Source organism: Muntiacus reevesi, chromosome 16, assembly GCF_963930625.1.
Source record: "Muntiacus reevesi chromosome 16, mMunRee1.1, whole genome shotgun sequence".
NCBI classification, from domain to species: domain Eukaryota; kingdom Metazoa; phylum Chordata; class Mammalia; order Artiodactyla; family Cervidae; genus Muntiacus; species Muntiacus reevesi.
Window position 1 is genome coordinate 25,733,075 of NC_089264.1, and position 20,719 is coordinate 25,753,793.

At 35.8% G+C, this 20,719-nt stretch overlaps 1 protein-coding gene across 1 annotated transcript in view; it reads left to right on the plus strand.

Moving 5' to 3' along the window:
* The window catches only part of STPG2 (sperm tail PG-rich repeat containing 2), a 303,259-nt gene extending 283,760 nt beyond the window's left edge, over positions 1-19,499 (plus strand). Inside the window, exon 10 of the mRNA XM_065907238.1 lies at positions 19,372-19,499. Coding sequence (XP_065763310.1) covers positions 19,372-19,499 — 128 coding nt within the window. The remainder of the gene's footprint in view (positions 1-19,371) is intronic.
* The last annotated feature ends 1,220 nt before the right edge of the window (positions 19,500-20,719 follow it).

Consider the following 20,719-nt stretch of genomic DNA (forward strand, 5'->3'; position numbering starts at 1 on the left):
CTGCTGTCATCTGTGCTTTCTAACCAGTACCATAGCTAAGTTTTAAATGGCAGTTTCAGAATTAGTATATTGAAAAGTAACACTAGAAATTGGGTAACTAAGTTGGTTATCCTGGAAATTAAAATTTGCCAAAGTATGTCCCATAAATATTGATGCTATAAGATCATGGGACGAAAGGGGAGTATGTGATGAAACTTGATAGGAGATGCACACCTTGTGTTGATCCTTTGGTATGTATGAGTTAGAATATCACACACTCTCCTGTGGTCTGCAATAAAGAAATCTGTTTTAATGTTGTTTAATCCAACTTTCCCCAAATTTATTTGACCAGAGAACACTTTATATGTGACATGAACTCTTCATATATGCCAAATGGTCTTTGGTATCTGTTCACATAGTTAAAAGAGGATTCTCTCTATTTCAGTACTCTTTGGGTACACCAATAGAAGAGGTACTATTCTCTTCTTCTCTCTTTGTACAAAGATCTGATGTACAACTCTATCTTGTTTGACAGAGGCAGGAGTTTGTTGAGGAGTGAAGTTTGCTTTAGGACGAATGAGGAGGCCAGCCAGCTTCTCCCTCCTGTCCTATCTCACCCCAGTTCGGTGTGGTCTTTTCTCTGAAATGCCAGCATAAGGATCATAGAGGGTGATGGCTGGAAGAACACTGCATGTTAAATTACTTAGTCATCTAAGGGCAAAGATAAATTAACAGGAACAAAGATAAGAGCAGTTCTGGTTTAGTGCATTCTAAGATGTTCTCATTTTTCTGTGCAATACTGTTTAAAAAGTACTTTAATAAAGAGCTGCAGAAGCAATATCTTAAAAGTATTAGTGGCTCAGTAGTGTCCGACTCTTTTCAACCTTGTAGACTGTAGCCTGCCAGGCTCCTCTGTGCATGGAATTTTTCAGGCAAGAATACTGGAGTGGGTTGTGATTCCTTTCTCCAGTAGATCTTCCAGATTCAGGGATCAAACATGGGTCTCCTGCATTGCAGGCAGATTCTTTACAGTCTGAGCCACCAGAGAAGCCTATGTATAATAAACCCAAAACTTACACTAAATATTATTCTTAAAGGCAGGAAGACAGAGATATCCACTATTACCATACCTTCTTAGTAAAGTAGGTAGTTCATACACTATTACCTAGGGATAGAATACCTAAGAGTGCAGAGGAAATGGCAAGATTGAAGGAAAAGTTAGAAAACAATCTTCAGTTTCAGATTATAGCATTGTTGCAAAAAATTTGTTTAAATCAAGAAGCTACTAGAACTAATAAAATTAAGCACACTTGCTAGATATAAGAATGATATAACAATTGGTAACATTTCTCTGTATCAGCAGTGGTCATATATTAAAAGGAATAAAATTTCTAGGAATTAACTAAGAAGGCCAAAGTTTTCCATAAATAGAATTTTAAAATTCTAATAATGGACAGACATATTGGTCTCAATAAATGAAGAGCCAATTCTAGTCCCTTGGATGGGATGTCCATCTATAATGAAGATATTAATTTTCTCTCTTTTAATTTATAAATGTAACCCCACTGTAATTTGTAAATGTAAAGTCTAGTTTGACTTTTGGAAGAAATTGATAAGCACACTACAATGTATGTAAAAAATAAAGGTACATGAATAATTTTAAAAAAGAAGAGTAAAGGAATAGGAGAAATCCCTATGTTGTTTATTGAGATGTATCATAGAACTGTATTAATAAAAACATTGTGGTTTTGGCAATAAGTAAGATAAATGAATAAGGAAACAAAGAAAAAGCTCAGAGATAGATGTATGTACATATGAAGACAATTTATTATAAACTTGCCATCACCAGTCAACGGATAAAGGAAAATTTTAGTAACACACACTGGAAAAATGGATAGACAAAATACTACATTCATTGATGGAATCCAGGTGAATTAAAGACATAAATAAAATGATAAAACTACAAATTTAGTAGAAGAAAATACTGGGAACACCACTGCAACCTAAAAAGTGGAGAAAGATTTCTTAGTAAAAACTTCAAAGGTAAGAACCATAAGGCAAAAAAAATGGTATGAGCTTGAATATATCAAAAACTAAATATTTCAGTTCAACATTGGGTAGCCAAGGCAAAAGTTAAGCTGACAGAAGGAAGAATATCTGCAGTGTTTAAAACTGACGGAGACTCAAATATGGACTAACCAAGGAATTTATGAGCTCAAGAACAAAATGAGAAACCCAAAGAGAAAATCTGCAGAGCTTATGAAATTAATTTATAGTCTCTATTGATTATTGATTATTGCTTATTTTAGTCTTCTCCATAGAAGTTCAACTTACTGCAGTAAGACGTGTTCCTTATTAAAGCTCATTTATTTCTATGTTACTGCTATTAGAGTATAAAATTGAATGTTAATGTTTTTAAACCTCAGGGAATAAGTTATTGTTAAGAGTAAAAATAAATTCTCCTAAGAAGTCTGGCAATTATGTGAAAAATACATAGGACTGTAACTTCAATGATAAGCTACTCTAAAAAGACTCATTGGAGTTAAAATTATCTAGTCATTTCTAAGGAGAGGATAGATGAATTTTATAAAACAAATGGGCATGAGAAATAATGTAGTATTGGGTTTCATCTAAGCGTAGAACTCACCATTTCCCCCCAAGGCTTAACAAATATTACATGAGTGAAGACTCTTGTAAAATGTTATGTTTTGAAATAGATTTCATTAATGGCTTCTAGTGATAATTTATTTCTCCCTTTATGCACAAGTTTCTTCTCATACTAATAATGGATAGCTAATTTGCATATAAATAGATTTCAGTATTTGCTGAAGCAGAAACAAAACATGTTTCTTCCTCTCTCCCCTCCACCTCCGGACATTGTTAAACAAAACAAGATAAAAAAGGAGAAGGCAATATTGCAATAATTAACAATTAGTATTTCTAAATAATTTCCTTGATTGAAAATTTTTGCAAGCAACTTTCTTTCGTGTTTTTATTGGTTTACCTCATGTCAAAGGTTTTGACTCTGTTAAAATAATTTTTTAAAAAAGACTCTGCGTAGTTTTCTTAGTGATTTTTTTGATATAATTATGCTTCAAACAAAAACAACAAATCAGCTTCATGTTGGCTATTGAAATGTTTATTATGACCCTCCGGGTAATATCTCTTATCTAGTTTTTACTGTTTTCACTGATTAGTTAGCATGTTCTGCTTTAGAGAAGGTAAATGTTGTTTTTGTGACTATATTGCTTAATTAGATAAATCCTTTAGTTTTGAGATATAGCAAATCATATGCTTATAACAAAGATTTTGTTCCTTTCAGTTAAAAATGTGCAAATGTTACTCTTTCAGTTATCATATGGTTAAATGTATCAAGTATTAAAAAATGTTATTATCAGAACTTATGCCCCTCCTAAATATGTCTTATAATAAGGACTTTTGAGCCCACTTCATTTCAACTAATAATGGCCATTAGTGAAAGAATGATTAATTCAATATATGTATATATTAAAGATATCCATTTGATATTTGCTTTCGGCATTTGAAATAGGATATGTTCCTCTATCATTTTTCTTTAAGTGGATAGGAGGCATTATTTTGTGGAACACTTAGCATTTATTTTAAAGTAATTCTTTCAGGAAATTAAGAGCAGCTGCCGGTCCAGTGTCTATTAATAAGTGTGTCTTTCTGACCTGCAGAATCATTCAGTGGAAAGTGAATAAGGACTTCAGCTTGCAGAAAAGACATGAAACATGACCATTACATTTGAGCAATTCTATTTTACTTGATTTTTGTTATTTGCAGAAATACTATTTTCATCTCTTGTTATATACTTTTGCCAAGATGAGTGAAGCAATTCCTGGGGGTCCAAAGCCCTTTCCAAAATGAAGCCAAACATATCCAGGAAGAGTAGTAAAGACACTGTATTGAAATTTATGTATTATAAAAATATTATATAGATCTTTTCTACCAGCTTAAAAGAAAAGAGAGAAAATATTGTCCCCTAGAGAGTATGACATGTTGCGTTCTGCCACAGAGAGGCAGCCTTCACCAAAAGATGGGACTTAGGGGTATTTGGTTTTTGGAAACTAACATTTAACTCTTGATTTAAAAAAAAATGTTTGTAACAGGTTTAGAAAGTAGCAAGTATGGCAGCCTTGACACCTGGGAGTGTGTGTGATAGCATGGAGGTTGGAAGACAACTTGGCTTTCAAAATTGTGACATTTTGTTTTCCTTAAATGTGTATGCACCCATTATAAATAGAAAAGTATAGATATAAAACCAAAATTACATCCACTTTGGTATGCTAATGGATTAATGATCCAGTAGCAAAATTCCTGAATTTATCATATAGCCCTTAATTTATTCCATCTGTTAGACCTAATTCACCTATTAGGGAAATGTAATGTTCAGGTGAAAGCATAATATTCTCGTTTAATTACCATGATTTTGGGAGCAAATTTGATATTTTTGGGAAGTGCTAGAGACAGCAAATGATTAAAAACGCAGTATGAAATATTGGAAAGAGTTGTTAAAGACATAGTCCAAGTCACAGAGCAGCTATTAACTTAATTTCCTATAAAATTTAAGTGATTTTATTTTCCTTTCCTCCTAGGGATGTTCTAAGGATTAAAAGTGGTTGAATGATTTGATTCTTACTCATTTTGTGACTTTGTAGAAGTTATTTAAGTGATCTGCACCATTTTATCCCCATTTTATAAAGAAAGAAACTAAAACTTTAGAAGATTTACAGAATTTATGAAGCTAATATGGCTAGTGTACAGAAAGCTTGAATGTTTTAGGTTTAAAGATTTATTGTGAGAAATAATAGACTAAAATAAAATAGAGATGAAGTATACTTATATTTCAAAGAATTGTATCTTCCATGATAATGGAATACGTGTTCTGTGTTTGGCCCCAACTTGAAATAATGTAACATACCTACAACAGAATTCATGATGTGTTGAAGGACATACACTGAAAAGTACATCTCTTGACCGTCTTAGTGGCGCCAGACTCCGACAACTCTCTGTCCTTTCAGGCAGCAAGTGTTCTAAACTTGTTCACCAACATTTCTGTAATATATTGTCTAAATACCATTTTCACATTATAAGAAGAAATATGAATTCAAAGTATCAATTTTTCATCGACAGTTGCTGACAAAGGAAGAGAAAGGAAAAAAGAATGGTTAAAATGCTTGCAAGTAGTGGGAGTGGCGGAGAAGGCAATGGCAACCCACTCCTGTGTTCTTGCCTGGAGAATCCCAGGGACAGAGGAGTCTGGTGGGCTGCTTGCTGTCCATGGGGTCGCACAGAGTCGGACACTATTGAAGCGACTTAGCAGCAGCAGTGGGAGTGCACTCTAGTGGACTTACACATTGATTCTTCCTTCCTTTGTTTGACTCAGGTTAGCAGAACAAGCTTTAATTGAGGCCCTGAGAATAAGGCAGGCATAGGCAGTAAGAGATTCAGACATATTCTAGAGGAAATAATGTGTTCTTAGTCACCCCTCGTGTCCAACTCTGCGACATCATGGAATGTACCCCACCAGGCTCCTCTGTCTATGGGGATTCTCAAGACTAGAATACTGGAGTGGGTTGCCACGCCCTCCTTGAGGGGATCTTCCCAACCCAGGGGTCAAACCTAGGTCTCCCGCATTGCAGGCAGATTCTTTACCAACTGAGCCAATTCCTTAAGGTTTATTTTTTGATCACTATTTCTTGAGATTTAGGGAAAAGTGATTTCTTCAGTGTTTAAATATCTTTGAGAACAGCTACATAATAAGTTGTAGTTTAAAGGTTAAACAATGGGTTTTATGAAAATTAAAATTTTTCATTCCACTTTCAGAGAATATGATTTGTTCTTTCGTCATGAATCCAAGGAATCTGTACTTTAAATAGCTAACCTGGGTAATTCTGATGCCTGTGATCAATGAACTACACTTTGAGAAAGATTAATTTAAAATGTATGGTGCCCAGTATGATCCTTTTTGTTTTTTGTCTTGATATTTCAAGCCCTAGAAAAAATTCAGTCCAGAGGCCAGTGGAGAACTTGTCCATAGCTAGGGAAGGGCAGTGAATAGGACTTGTGGGTCATGTGTTGAAGACAGATGAAGGAAGCCCTAACTATTTGGAAGTAAACATTATTAACATAAACAAATCCCACTGCTATTTGTTTTGGTTATATTCATTACTGTAGTTGAGAAGGCTTGCAAGGAAGGAATTTTGGTATTATTTCATGAAGGTATAGGAACAGGGTTGGAAAATATTTATTAGTATTATATTCACAACAACAGAATGAACAGAGAACACTGTTATGGTGAAGAAAAAATCTTATTTAGATTTAAATATATTCATAGATTTAAATTTACTGAAAATGAGCAAGAAGCTTTATGAAATATTCAATGGTTAACCTGATAATTTTTGATTTCTAATGAATATAAACAAAATATTTGTGCATGAAAGCCCCATTCTGTCATTCATTTAATCTATAAAAATATGTTTGTTTTAAGATGCAGAATTTATTCATTAAGTTGAGAACAAAAATGTTAACCATTTTTAATTGACTTGTCATTAAATAAATTCTCTAAGCTCTTCTTTCAGAAGACTCTAAACTCTGTGAACCTAGCTTTATTATAGCTATTTGTAGCACACATATTCAAAGGGAAATTCAAATCCAAATGCACTTGGGGGACTTAACAATTTTTAGCAAGTTAAGAAAATGGCAATAGTCACCATAAAATGGTAAAAACTAGCTAGTTAAAAAGTTTTGCTTAGGATTTCCCTGGTAGTCCAGTGTTTAAGACTCCTTACTTCTAATATAGAAGATGTGGGTCAGGGAACTAAGATCCCACATGTTGCATGGAGGACAAAAAATAAAGTTTTGCTTTAAATTATAGCTCATTTATTATAGCTTTCTTAAATAATTTAGTTTGATTAATACTAATCAAATATTTAATTATTAAAAAAATAGAGTTGGTATTTATATTTTAAGGACTCTATATAACTTGATCTATATGACATGACATGTTTTACAGACATAGAACATTATCCTGATTTTTACATACAGTATTCACTGAGGTAAATACCAGTTTTAACAGGGAAAACCTTACTATTTTAGCCCTGAGTGTTGACATATTGATGATGAGCTAAGAAGACTTAGAATATACGTGGAGACTTCTCAACTTTTTGCTTAGGTAATATTCCTGGCATTCTGAATCCAAACCTTTAAATGAACAGTGGGATATAAAGCCCAAACTCAGTTATGAAAGGAAAATTTGCTACTAATTGTTATTGTTATTCAGTTATCCAGTTGGCTCCAACTCTTTGAGACCCCACAGACTGCAGCCCGCCAGGCCTCTCTGCCCCTCACCATCTCCCGAAGTTCACCCAAGTTCACGTCCATTGCATGGGTGATGCCATCCAGCCATCTCATCGTCTGATGTGCTCTTCTCCTTCTCCTCTTAATCTTTTCCAGCACCAGGGACTTTTCCAATGAGTCAGCTAGTTTCAGCTTCAGCATCAGTCCTTCCAACAAGTATTCAAGGTTGATTTCCCTTAAGATTGGCTGCATTGATCTCCTTGCTGTCAGGGACTCTCAGGAGACCTCCAGCTCCACAGTTCAAAGGCATCAGTTCTCAGTGCTCCAACTTCTTTATGGTCCAGCAATCACAACTGTATGTGACCACTGGGAAAACCATAACCTTAACTATATGGACCTTTTTTGGCACAGTGATGTCTCTGTTTTTCAACACATTGTCTAGATTTGGCATAGCTTTCCTGCCAAGAAGCAAACATCTTACTTCATGGCTGCACTCACCATTTGCAGTGATTTTAGAGACCAAGAAGAGGATATCTGTCACTACTTCCACCTTTTCCCCCTCAATCTGCCTTACAATTAATGGGGTCAGATGCCATGATCTTAGTTTTTTTAATATTTACTTTTAAGCAAGTTCTTTCCCTCTCCACTTTCACCCTCATCAAGAGACTCTTTAGTTCCTCTTTGCTTTTTGTCCTTAGAGTAGTATCATCTGCATATCTGAGACTGTTGATGTTTCTCCTTCCGATCTTGATTCCAGCTTGTAACTCATCCAGCCTGGCATATCTCATGATGTGCTCAGTGTATACATTAAATAAACAGAGTGACAGCTTACAGCCCTGTCCTACTCCTTCTCAATCTTGAAGCTTTGCTAATAATGTATCAGACTAATTGTGAAGTGTTTTATTTACCTTGAAGATAATGTCAGGTTTTCTTGATTAATTGATAATTTGTTCATCAATAAAAATCATCCATGTGGTACATATTTATACACTACCTACTCAAAGTGGTATTAGGTGACAGGTGATCATCCTTCCTTCCAGTTGGTGCCTATAATTCATACAGAAAGGATGTTATAACTTCATTTCCAAGACTGGTGAAAGTCATTCATATTTGTACAATGTTACTTACGTTATCAGAGAGCAAAATTGTCAGTATGATCAAAGACTTCATCTGATAGGGTTTTGGATATGCATTTTGATAAGTATTACTTGGAGGTACACAGTTAAACAGACTTCAGTATTTGAAGATATTAGAATTGATTAAATAATTGAAGATAATAGAACTGATTAAACAATTGATTAAAGGTCGAAAAATCAAGAGAGTTCCAGAAAAACATCTACTTCTGCTTTATTGACTATTCCAAAGCCTTTAACTATGTGGATCACAATAAACTGTGGAACATTCTTAAAGAGATGGTAATACCAGACCACCTTACCTGCCTCCTGAGAAATCTGTATGCAGATCAAGAAGCAACAGTTAGAACTGGACATGGAACAGCAGACTGGTTTCCAAATCAGGAAAGGAGTACATCAAGGTTGAATATTGTCACCCTGCTTATTTAGCTTATATGCAGAGTATATCATGAGAAATGCCAAGCTGGATGAAGCTCAAACTGGAATCAAGATTGCTGGGAGAAATATCAATAACCTCAAATATGCAGATGATATCACCCTTATGGCAGAAAGTAAAGAAGAACTAAAGAGCCTCTTGATGAAAGTGAAAGAGGAGAGTGGAAAAAACTGGCTTAAACTCAACCTTCAGGAAACTAAGATCATGGCATCAGGTCCCATCACTTCATGGCAAATAGATGGGGAAACAGTGGAAACAGGGACAGACTATTTTCTTGAGCTCCAAAATCTCTTCAGATGGTGGCTGCAGCCATGAAATTAAAAGACACTTGCTTCTTGGAAGAAAAGCTATGACCAACCTAGATAGCATATTAAAAAGCAGAGACGTTACTTTGCCAATAAAGGTCCATCTAGTCAAGGCTATGGTTTTTCCAGTAGTCATGTATGAATGTGAGAGTTGGACTATAAAGAAAGCTGAGCACCAAAGAATTGATGTTTTTAAACTGTGGTGTTGGAGAAGACTCTAGAGAGTCTCTTGGACTGCAAGGAGATCCAACCAGTCCATCCTAAAGGAAATCATTCCTGAATATTCATTGAAAGGACTGATGTTGAAGCTGAAACTCCAATACTTTGGCCACCTGATGTGAAGAACAGACTCTTTGGAAAAGACCCTAATGCTGGGAATGATTAAAGGCAGGAGGAGAAGGGGACAGCAGAGGATGAGATGGTTGGATAACATCACTGACTCTATGGACATGAGTTTGAGCAAGCTTTGGAAGTCGGTGATGGTCAAGGAAGCCTGGCATGCTGCAGTCCATGTGGTCACAAAGAGTCAGACATGACTAAGTGACTGAACTGAACTGAACTTATTTTGTTTTTGTAAAGAGAAGTCAAAAATATGATAAAGGATACCCAGAAATTTCAGTTACAAGTCTACCTATCATTAGGACTCTGTCATTTTTTCTCATTACCTGTATGGTGAATTTAATAGATTGTGCAGTTCTGTGGTCATAATCTGAAGTGCCATTTAAGCAAATCAAGTTTTATAAGCAGGAGAGGAGCATTGAGAGCAGGAGAGGAGTGGTTTTTACACTGATACTTCCTTGTGTACTAATAATACTGATAATACTTCCTTCTGTACTAATCTTTTGTCTTTGCTATTATTCCATTTGTAGAGTCAAAGAATAAAATCAGTGTGAAAAAATGTGTTCTGTGAAACCTAAACTCTCTAAATGACATTTCAAAACCATGCAGTCCATTTCAATGAACAGTTTTCTAGATGCTTTTTTAATGTCTAAAGATATAGTTACATAAGGGATATTTACTTTCCAGTAGTTTTCTGTCACCTTCATATGAAATAAGGACTCTGTATTCATCAGCAAAATCGACTACGTGATTTATATAAATTTTGGCTTATTATAAAGATAGCCATTTTAAAAAATATGAGGTTTTGCAACTTTATTCATAGACGTATTTATTTTTGAGTCCACTCTTAGTGCACTTAAATCATTTTCATTTTAAATTACTCATTGTTCCTGTTATCTCCCATTTTTGCCTTGTAGCATTGGTTGACATTTCAGAGTGTGTGAATGGCATAGGGCTGGAAAATATGTAATTATAAGAATCACCTGCTCTTGAATTTTCCATTATATAGTTGTCGTGATTCAGGCAGACTTTTCATAAGTGTTTGATTTGGAATGAGAAGTTTTTCTTCTTCTATGACCTGTGATTAAAATGTGGCCTTTTGGTAAATAAATAGAAGATAGTTTCTGCATAATCCAGATGTGAATCAGAGCTGGTGAAGCAATGTAAACCTTTGACCTGTACCATATAAGCAGTAATATATGTAATTGAAAATTTATTTTAAAATTAAGTGCAGTAAACCTTTTTCTTTAATGCTCTGTAGCTCAGAGCAGTCTAAGTACTAAAATGCAGCAAGCTGCATGTTAAGGAAAGTTTTGCTTCACTTAATATTCCTCAAAGGAATTTCAATAAAAGAAAATCTACTATAACTTCATTTGAATATTTTCTTTTCTTTTAATGAGTTATAACCATGAACATAAATATTTATCAGCATTATGATAAATAGCATTTAGCATTGTGCCTTTCACATTATGGTAAAGGCAGGGGATAGACTATACTTCATAATTGAAAATGGAACACCTTTACAGTAGTGTTTGGATAATAGCCTTACCTATTGCATTAACTTTTATAAATCTTTATGGTTAAAGTTGTAATTTTCAATTAATTGTGGAATTATGTACCCATTTGCTGATGGTCGTTTGTGTTTTTTTTCTGGATATTGCAGCAACTGGTACATTTTCCTATGCATAGTTAATTTGTGTATTTAAGATTTTCTGTTAAGATACTACTTTGTATATATACATTATTTCTCTGCACTGTAAATATAAATTGCTTTGGTTGCTTAGTTACCAAGTTGTGTCCAACTCTTTTGTGACCCCATACAGTGTAGCCTGCCAGGCTCCTCTGTTACGTGGAATTTCCCAGGCGAGAATACTGGAGTGAGTTGCCATTTCCTTCTCCAGGGGATCTTCCTGACCCAGGGACTGAACCCATGTCTCTTGCAATAGCAAGTGGATCCTTTACTGCTGAGCCACCAGGGAAACCTTATAAATATAAGTTAATATCATTTCAAAGAGCTGGACATGACTAGCGACTGAACATCAGCCCACTGTCTTAGCCACTGTGGGTTGCTATAACAAAAGTACAATAGACTGTATGATTAAACAAAATTTATTTGTCATAGTTCTTGTATCTGAGAAGTTCAAGATCAAGGTGCCCAGGGTTCTGGCTAAATCTATTCCTAGTGAGGGCCCTCTTCCTAGTTTGCAGATAGACATCTTACTTTGTCTTCACATAACAGAGAGAGAGAGAGTTGGTTGGTGGGGGGCAGGGAGGAGGGAGAGAGAGAGAGAAAATAAGCTCATTATGTCTCCTCTTACAAGGACAATAATCCCATCAAAAGGGCTCCACCCTAATGAACTAATTACCTCTCAAAGTCCCCATCTCCAAATACCCTCACACTGGGGACTAGGACTTCAAAATATGAATTGTAGAGGAACAGAAGCATTCTGTTTGTGTTCTGTAGCAGTCTCTCACAAGGGCTTTATAACTTTGGATATCTATCCTGTTAATTGAATTGCTGTTAGAATGATTAATCTAGAGTCAAATGTTACATTTTATTTAAAATTTTGAAATGTCGTTTGTAAATGAAGCTAAAGCTTTAAAAATGTTTCATGTGAACCTATCAATTCTAAAATACATTAGATTCTAAAATATCAACAAGAATCTATTCTTCAAAGTAAGTGGTTTCAAATTGCATGTCTCCTAGGGAGATAGAGGCATTAATTTTGTATCCTATTAATATCTTTATATCTATTCTACTATTTCACTGTTTATGTTCATTGTCAATATTCTGTGCTTCAAGTTTTTATTACCTTACCCCACAGTGTCTTTTTAATGCCTTCTAATTTAGTTTCTTTTGTCATCATTCTTCTAAAGTTACATTCTATATGCACTACTTTCCTGCTTCCCTGGTAGCTCAGATGGTAGAGAATTTTCCTGCAATTTGGGAAACCTAGGTTTGATCTCTGGGTTGGGAAGATCCCCTGGAAAAGGGAATGGTGACCCACTCTAGTATTCTTGCCTGGAGAATCCCATGGACCAAGGAGCCTGGTGGGCTACAGTCCGTGGGGTTGCAAAGAGCTGGACACAGCTGAGTGACTAAGCACAGTACATACACTCTACTATAAATCTCCTCTTGAAATATTTGATATGGTAGACCTCTAACCCTCTTCATGCACTTCTCTGGTGGTTCAGTGGCAAAGAATTCACCTGCAATGCAGGAGACGTGTGTTTGATCACTGGTTTGAGAAGATTCCCTGGAGAAGGAAATGGGTACCCACCTCTGTATTCTTGCCTGGGCAATCCCATGAACAGAGGAGCCTGGCAGGCTGCAGTCCATGGGGTTGAGGAAGAGTCAGACACTGCTTAGTAAACAACAACCCTCTTCATATACGAGGCATGGCGTGTTACAGACAGTAAGTGTGGGTTACCATGGACGTGGAGAAAAAAATGGCCTCTTTCTATTTATTGTCCATGATGTTGTAGCAGCTAGGTTTATTAACTAGACTGTTTCCTTGTTTGACTCTTCTGTTCCCTCTCTGTGTGCAGTCGCCCAAGTTCCACTTCTCAGTTACTTAGTTTTCTCTCTCCATGGTCTTTCACTTAGAGAAACCTCAACTATTGCCTCTACATATGCAACTCCATTCTTTCTCTCCAGGTCAACTTTCTCATGAGTTTCAGTTACATATCTACAATTGTCCTCTGGATATCCTGCATCTTTTCATACATAACGGGCTCAAAATCAAGCCCAAAATCTTCCTCTGCTCCTTCTTTCTGTGTTTCTTTATTACCATCACAATATTACCTTTCTCATAGCCACTATTCATTTTTATCTCCTTTCAATCACTGTACATACTAAATGTTTATTGCATTTCTTAGGAAGTATTCTGAATTGTTCTTCTTTTTCCTTATCAATGTTGGTAAACTCCTTGCTAGTAACCCTGAAATAGACCATCTACAAGCCATTTCATTCTATTAACTATTGCCAGAGTTTATTTCTTAATTATCTTTTTCTTTATGAATCTCCTTTAGTCTAAAATCTTTGAGGGGTAGACTATGGAAGTGGTTTTTGAAAGCTTTTTTATAAAAAGTTACTGAACAACTTTGGTTAGATATAATTTTACATGGAACCCAAACAAAACAGTGAATCTGTAGTTGTTTTGGGTGAAAATATTTAAGCGTTAAGTGTTAGTTGCTCAATCGTGTCTGATTCTTTGTGATCCCATGGACTGTAGCCTGCCTGGCTCTTCTGTCTGTGGATCTCTCCAGGCAAGAATACTGGAGTGGGTTGCCATTCCCTCTTTCAAAATTTTATTTGGGCTCTCCCTACACATTGTCCCCTGGGCAATTCTTTGGAATTTTTGGAACATTTTAGAATACAATTTGAAACTGTTGGATCTAGTACAAAATCTTTATTTAGGATTTAGGCTTGTTCCATTCAGCCAATCTGTTTACTCCATACAGCTGTTCCATAGTTGTAAATTCCTTTGTGCCTTGACTTCTATCATGTTTAGTGCTCAGTATGCTGTAAGACCACCATTCTCCTTCTTTAAATCTTATTCATATTTCCAATGCAATTCAGTCATCGCCTCTTCACTAAACATATGAATGTTGTTCAGTCGCTAAGTTGTGTCTGAATCTTTGTGACCTGTAGCATGCTAGGCTTTTCTGTCCTTCACCATCTCTTGGAGTTTGCTCAAATTCATGTCCATTGAGTTGGTGATGCCTTCCAACCATCTCATCCTCTGTCATTCCTTTCTGCCTTCCATTTTTTTTTTTCCAACATCAAGGTTTTTCCCAATGAGTGAGTATGGATGAATATATGAATGAATATTTAGGAAATAAGACTTGGATATCTCTTCTAACAATATAGATATATTTTGAGTGGGTATTTGAGTATTATTTTCCTTTTTTGGAAATTACATGTGTCTTACATTTAATTACTGTGTAAGCAGAAGTCCCTGCAAGTGAATCTTGGGGATATTGCGGGTTTGGTTTCAGACTACCACAACAAAGCAGATATCCTAATAAAGAGAGTCACACAATTATTTTTGGTTTTCCAGTTCATATAGAAGTTATGTTTACACTATAGTGCAGTCTATTAAATATGCAATAATTTTTTGTCTAAAAAATGTACATACCTTCATTTAAAATTGCTTTATTGCTAAAAAAAAGACTACACATCATCTGAGCCTTCAACAAGGGATGCTCTTTTTGTTGGTATAATGTCTTCCCTTGATATTGTGTGGTGGTTGCTGAAGGGCCAAGTGGTTGAGGCAGTTTCTTAGAATTAGACAATAGTGAAGTTTGATGCATCAATTATCTCTTCCTTTCACAATTTTTTTTTCTATATCACACATGCTGTTTAGTAGCATTTTTCATACAGTAGGACATCTTTCAAAATTGGAGTCAATCCTCTCAAACCCTGCTGCTGCTTTATCAACTAACTTTATGTAACACTTTAACTCCTTTGTTGTTAAAATGTTAACAGTCTTAACAGCACCTTCACTGGGAGTAGAATCCATCTTAAGAAACCACTTTCTTTGCTTATCTATAAGAAGCAACCCCTCATTCAGTTAAGGTTTACCATGCTGCTGCTGCTGCTGCTGCTAAGTCGCTTCAGTTGTGTCTGACTCTGTGTGACCCCATAAATGGAAGCCCACCAGGCTCGCCCGTCCCTGGGATTCTCCAGGCAAGAACAGTGGAGTGGGTTGCCACCTCCTTCTCCAATGCATGAAAGTGAAAAGTGAAAGGGAAGTCGCTCAGTCGTGTCTGACTCTTAGTGATTCCATGGACTGCAGTCTACCAGGCTCCTCCATTCATGGGATTTTCCAGGCAAGAGTACTGGAGTGGGGTGCCATGAGATTGTGACAATTTGAGTTGTATCATCAGACTTCATTTCTAATTTTAGTCCTCTTACTATTTCCACATCTGCAGTTTTTTCCTTCACTAAATCTTTATTGCTAAAGAAAGACTCAGTCTTTCTGAGTCACTCAGTCATTCAAATTCTTCCAACTAACTCCTGCTACTGTTGATATTTTTACCACTTTCTATAAATTGCAGCTGTTGTTAATGGCATATGCAATGGTGAATCCTTTGCAGAAGGTTTTCAATTGACTTTGCCTGCTTCTCTGGTGGCTCAGATGGTAAAGAATCTGCCTGCAATGCAAGAGACCCAGGTACGATCCTTAGGTTGAGAAGATCCCCTGAAGAAGGCAATGGCTGCCCACTCCAGTATTCTTGCCTGGAGAATTCCATGGACAGAGGAGCTTGGTGGGCTACAGTCCATGGGGTCACAAAGAGTCAGACATGACAGAGTGACTACTTTCACATCTGTCAGTGGAATCACTATTGATGGAAGCTAGATCCATTTGGAATATATTTATTAAATAATAAGATTTGAAAGTCAAACTGACTCCTTGATCCATGGGCTACAGAATGAATGTTATGTTAGCAGGCATAAAAACATCATTAATCTCATAGTACAGCTTCATCAGAGTTCTGGGTGACCAAGTACACGTCAGTATTTGGTAATATTTTGAAAGGAAACTTTTTTTTCCCTCTGAGCAGTAGGTTTCAACAGTGGGCTTGAAACATGCAGCACATTGTTAACAGAGGCTGCATTATCCAGGCATTATATAGGATAGTTCTTAAGGGCCCTAAGGTTTTTGGAATGGTAAGTGAGTATTAGGTTCAACGTAAAGTCACCAAGTATGTTAGCCTCTACCAAGAGAATCAGCCTGTCCTTGAAACTTTGAAGATAGCCATTGACTTCTCCTCTTTAGCTATGAAAGTCCTAGACGACATCTTTCAAAAGAAGGCAGTTTTTTCTACATTGAAAATCTGTGGTTTAGTATATTACCTTCATTAATTATCATAGCTAGATCTATTGGGTAACTTGCTACAGCTTCTGTATCATCACTTGCTACTTTACCTTGCAGTTTTATGTTATGGAAATGGCTTCTTTACATTTACCAGCCTCGGTTAGCTTCAGACTTCATCTGGCGCTTTCTCAGCTCTCTCAGCCTTCATGAAATTGAAGAGAATTAGGCCTTGCTCTGATTAGGCTTTGGCTTAAGGGAATGTTGAGACCAGACCATTAGAAGTTTCTCCAAATCAGCATTAAAACTGCTTAGCTTTCTTATCATTCATGTGCTCACTGGAATAAGACTTTTAAATTCCTTCAAGAATTTTTTCCTTTGAATTTATGACTTGGCTAGTGCAAGAGGCCTGGCTTTTGGTGTGTCTCAACTTTTGACATGCCTTTCTCAAAAAGTTAAATCATTTCCAGTTTTTTAATTAAAGTGAGAGTCCTGTGACTTGTCCTTTCACTTGAACACTATGGTAATAACCCATGACAGATGTACAGATTGGCCCGATTGTACTTTTATTGTGTCTCAGGAAATAGAGACCCAAGGAGAGGGACACATTTGTGGTTCTTATTAAAGATTATGTTGATATTGACCAAAAAAAAAAAAAGAAATAAGGGAACAATCAGAACACATGCCACATTTATCAGTGAAGTTTTCCATCTTATATGGGGATGATTTGTGGTGCCCTCAAACAATTACAGTAGTAATATCAAAGGTCAGTTCAGTTCAGTTGCTCAGTCATGTCTGAGTCTTTGTGACAACATGGACTGCAGCACACCAGGCTTCCCTGTCCATTACCAACTCCCGGAGATTGCTCAAACTCATGTCCCTCGAGTTGGTGATGCCATTCAACCATCTCATCCTCTGTCATCCCCTTCTCCTCCTGCCCTCAATTTTTCCCAGCATCAGAGTTTTTCCAGTGAGTCAGTTCTTTGCATCAGGTGGCCAAAAAATTGGAGCTTCAACTTCAGCATCAGTTCTTTCAATGAATATTCCGGATTGATTTTCTTTATGATGGACTGGTTGGATCTTCTTGCAGTCCAAGGGACTCTCAAGAGTCTTCTCCAACAACACCACAATTCAAAAGCAACAGTTCTTCAGTGTTCAGCTTTCTTTATGGTCCAACTGTCATATTCATACATGACTACTGGAGAAACCACAGCTTTGACTGGACAGACCTTTGTTGGCAAAGTAATGTCTCTGCTTTTTAATATGCTGTCTAGGTTGACCACAGCTTTTCTTCCAAGGAGCAAGTGTCTTTTAATTTCATGACTTTAGTCACCATCTGCAGTGATCTTGGAGCCCCCCAAAATAAAGTCTGTCACTGTTTCCGTTGTTTCCCCATCTATTTGCCATGGAGTGATGGGAATGGTTGCCGTGATCTTAGTTTTCTGAAAGTTGAGTTTTAAGGCAACTTTTAAACTCTCCTCTTTCACTTTCACCAGGAGATTCTTTAGTTCTTCTTCACTTTCTGCCATAAGGGTGGTGTCATATGCATGTTTCAGGTTGTTGATATTTCTCCCAGCAATCTTGATTCCAGCTTGTGCTTCACCCAGCCTGGCATTTCACATGTTGTACTCTAAATATAAGTTAAATAAACAGGGTGACAATATATAGCCTTGACATACTCCTTTTGCAGTTTGGAACCAGTCTGTTGTTCCGGGTCCAGTTCTAACTGTTGCTTTTTTACTTGCATACAGGTTTCAAGAGGCAGGTCAGCTGGTCTGGTATTCTCATCTCTTTAAGAATGTTCCAGAGTTTGTTGTGATCCACACAGTCAAAGGCTTTGGTGTAGTCAATAAAGCAGAAGTAGATGTTTTTCTGGAACTCTCTTGCTTTTCCAGTGATCCAATGGATGTTGGCAATTTGATCTCTGGTTCCTCTGCCTTTTCTAAATCCAGTTGAACATCTGGAAGTTCATGGTTCACATATTGTTGAAGCCTGGCTTGGAGAATTTTGAGCATTATTTTGCTGTGTGTGTGATGAGTGAAATTGTCCTGTAGTTTGAATGTTGTTTGGAATCGCCTATCTTTGGGATTGAAATGAAAACTGACCTTTTCCTGTTCTGTGGCCACTGCTAAATTTTCCAAATTTGCTGGCATGTTGAGTGCAGCACTTTCACAGCATAATCTTTCAGGATTTGAAATAACTCAACTGGAATTCCATCACCTCCACTTGCTTTGTTCATAGTGATGCTTTGTAAGGCTCACTTGCCTCCACATTCCAGGATGTCTGGCTATAGGTGAATGATCACACCATCATTGCTATATGGGTCACGAAGATCTTTTTTTGTATAGTTCTTCTCTGTATGCTTGCCACCTCTTCTTAATATCTTCTGCTTCTGTTAGGTCCATACCATTTCTGCCCTTGATTGTTCCCATCTTTGCATGAAGTAATCCCTTCATATCTCTAATATTCTTGAAGAGATCTCTATTTTTTTCCCATTCTATTGTTTTCATCTATTTCTTTGCATTGATCACTGAAGATGACTTTCTTATCTCTTCTTGCTATTCTTTAGAACTCTCTATTCAAATGGGTATATTTTTCCTTTTCTCCTTTGTCTTTAGGTTATCAAAAGGTCACTGATTACATATTATCAAAACAGATATAATTTTAATAATGAAGAAGTTTGAAGTATTGTAAGAATTACAGGACCAAATGCTTTAAAAAATGGTGCCGATAAGTTTGCTAGAAGCAGGAATGCCACAAACCTTCAATTTGTTAAAAAAAAAAAAAGAAGAAGAAAAAATATAATATCTGAAAAATGCCATAAAGCAAAGTGCCATAAAATGAAGTATGCATCTGTTTTATGCTTATCTTATTTGAAATCCCTGAGCTGAATGATTTTAAGAATTCAAAAGGATGGGTTCAAGATTGTTTGATGCCAAATTTAAATGTTAAGCTCACAGATCTAAGAATAATATCCATGTGACCAAAATCAATAATTTAAAATGTGCTTTATTATTTTTACATTTGTTTTCTCTTAGGACCTACAACATACAGTCCTGTTTTAAAGAAATCCTGCTTTATACCCTCATTTGTTAAAGCATCAGAGCGTTTTAAAGATTCCAAAGAGATTACTCCTGGTCCAGCGACATATGAGGTTTGTCAATAATATTTCTCTTTTAACAATAACATAAGAATGAAAAAATTTCCAGACCATTACTGGAAATGTCTTCATTAAAGTCCTTTCCATATGATCTATTCTTATTACTAACCAAAATCTTTTAGCTGATAATGACTTTGTAAAAAATATATTCTGACATTCCTTAAAGATTTAAGAATTATTTAACAACTCATATATAAATAGCCTCATAAGCATTAATGTATATATATATATATAATTTTATATCTCTGCAACTTTAAATATTTACTTGTCTATGTACACAAATTGAAATTCAAAATGTTTATTGAAATCAAGAATTTATGAAAGAGCATGCAAGAAGAAAGCCCTGCAGATCTGGAAGAACAGGTTTGATCTTTTATTTTCTTTTAATAAATGTAGATGGTTTAGATTCATAATAAATAAATGTCTCATTCTGTTGTGGGTCTTCTGATTGTAAGAAGGAGGTTGAAATCAACTGCAGGGTTTTAGAAATTGTGTTTACTATAGGCTTTAATACCTGTTTGGGGTGAAAAGGTCTTCCCATTGGCTTATAGCAGTTAATTTAAGAGTGCAAACCATAGTGAATGTTTTTATATGAGATCGTTAATGACAATTTTATTTGTACTGAATGTATGTTTTTCTACTTATTTAAAATGTCATAATCCAAATAGTTTTTCAGCATTCTGTCAAAAGTACATTCATAATATAATACCAAGAAAGAAAGAATATCAAGTAAATTATGAAAGACTTGTTATTTTTACCCGTTGGCTGTTGATTTTCCAAGAAGATCACTGTTAATGTCTATTGATAAGCAAATAATTTTATAAGACTTACTTCAGAAAGGGAAAATATGCTAGATAGAGCCTTCATAGTAGTTCAGAATGTGAAAGTGAAAGAATGATACATTATATATTTGATGTTTTAGAGCCTTGGCTGTGTAATATAAGGCAAGACTTGCAAATTAGAAACTTGCAGTTATAAAGATTTGGCAAAGTTTATGACATCTTTACTCTTGATTGTTGGGTATAGTGAGGAAGGGTCTTTAAGCACATATGCTCAGTAAACTATTAGTCTTAATGAAGTAGGTTAGGTATTATAGATGTTCATAGTTTGATCATATTAAATCATATTGAATCCCTAGTTGATTGTTTCCACACTCCTTTTTAAAAGTGATTTTAATGGTGTCTACAAAATACAAATGCCAGTAAATCTGATACTACCGTTTTCAT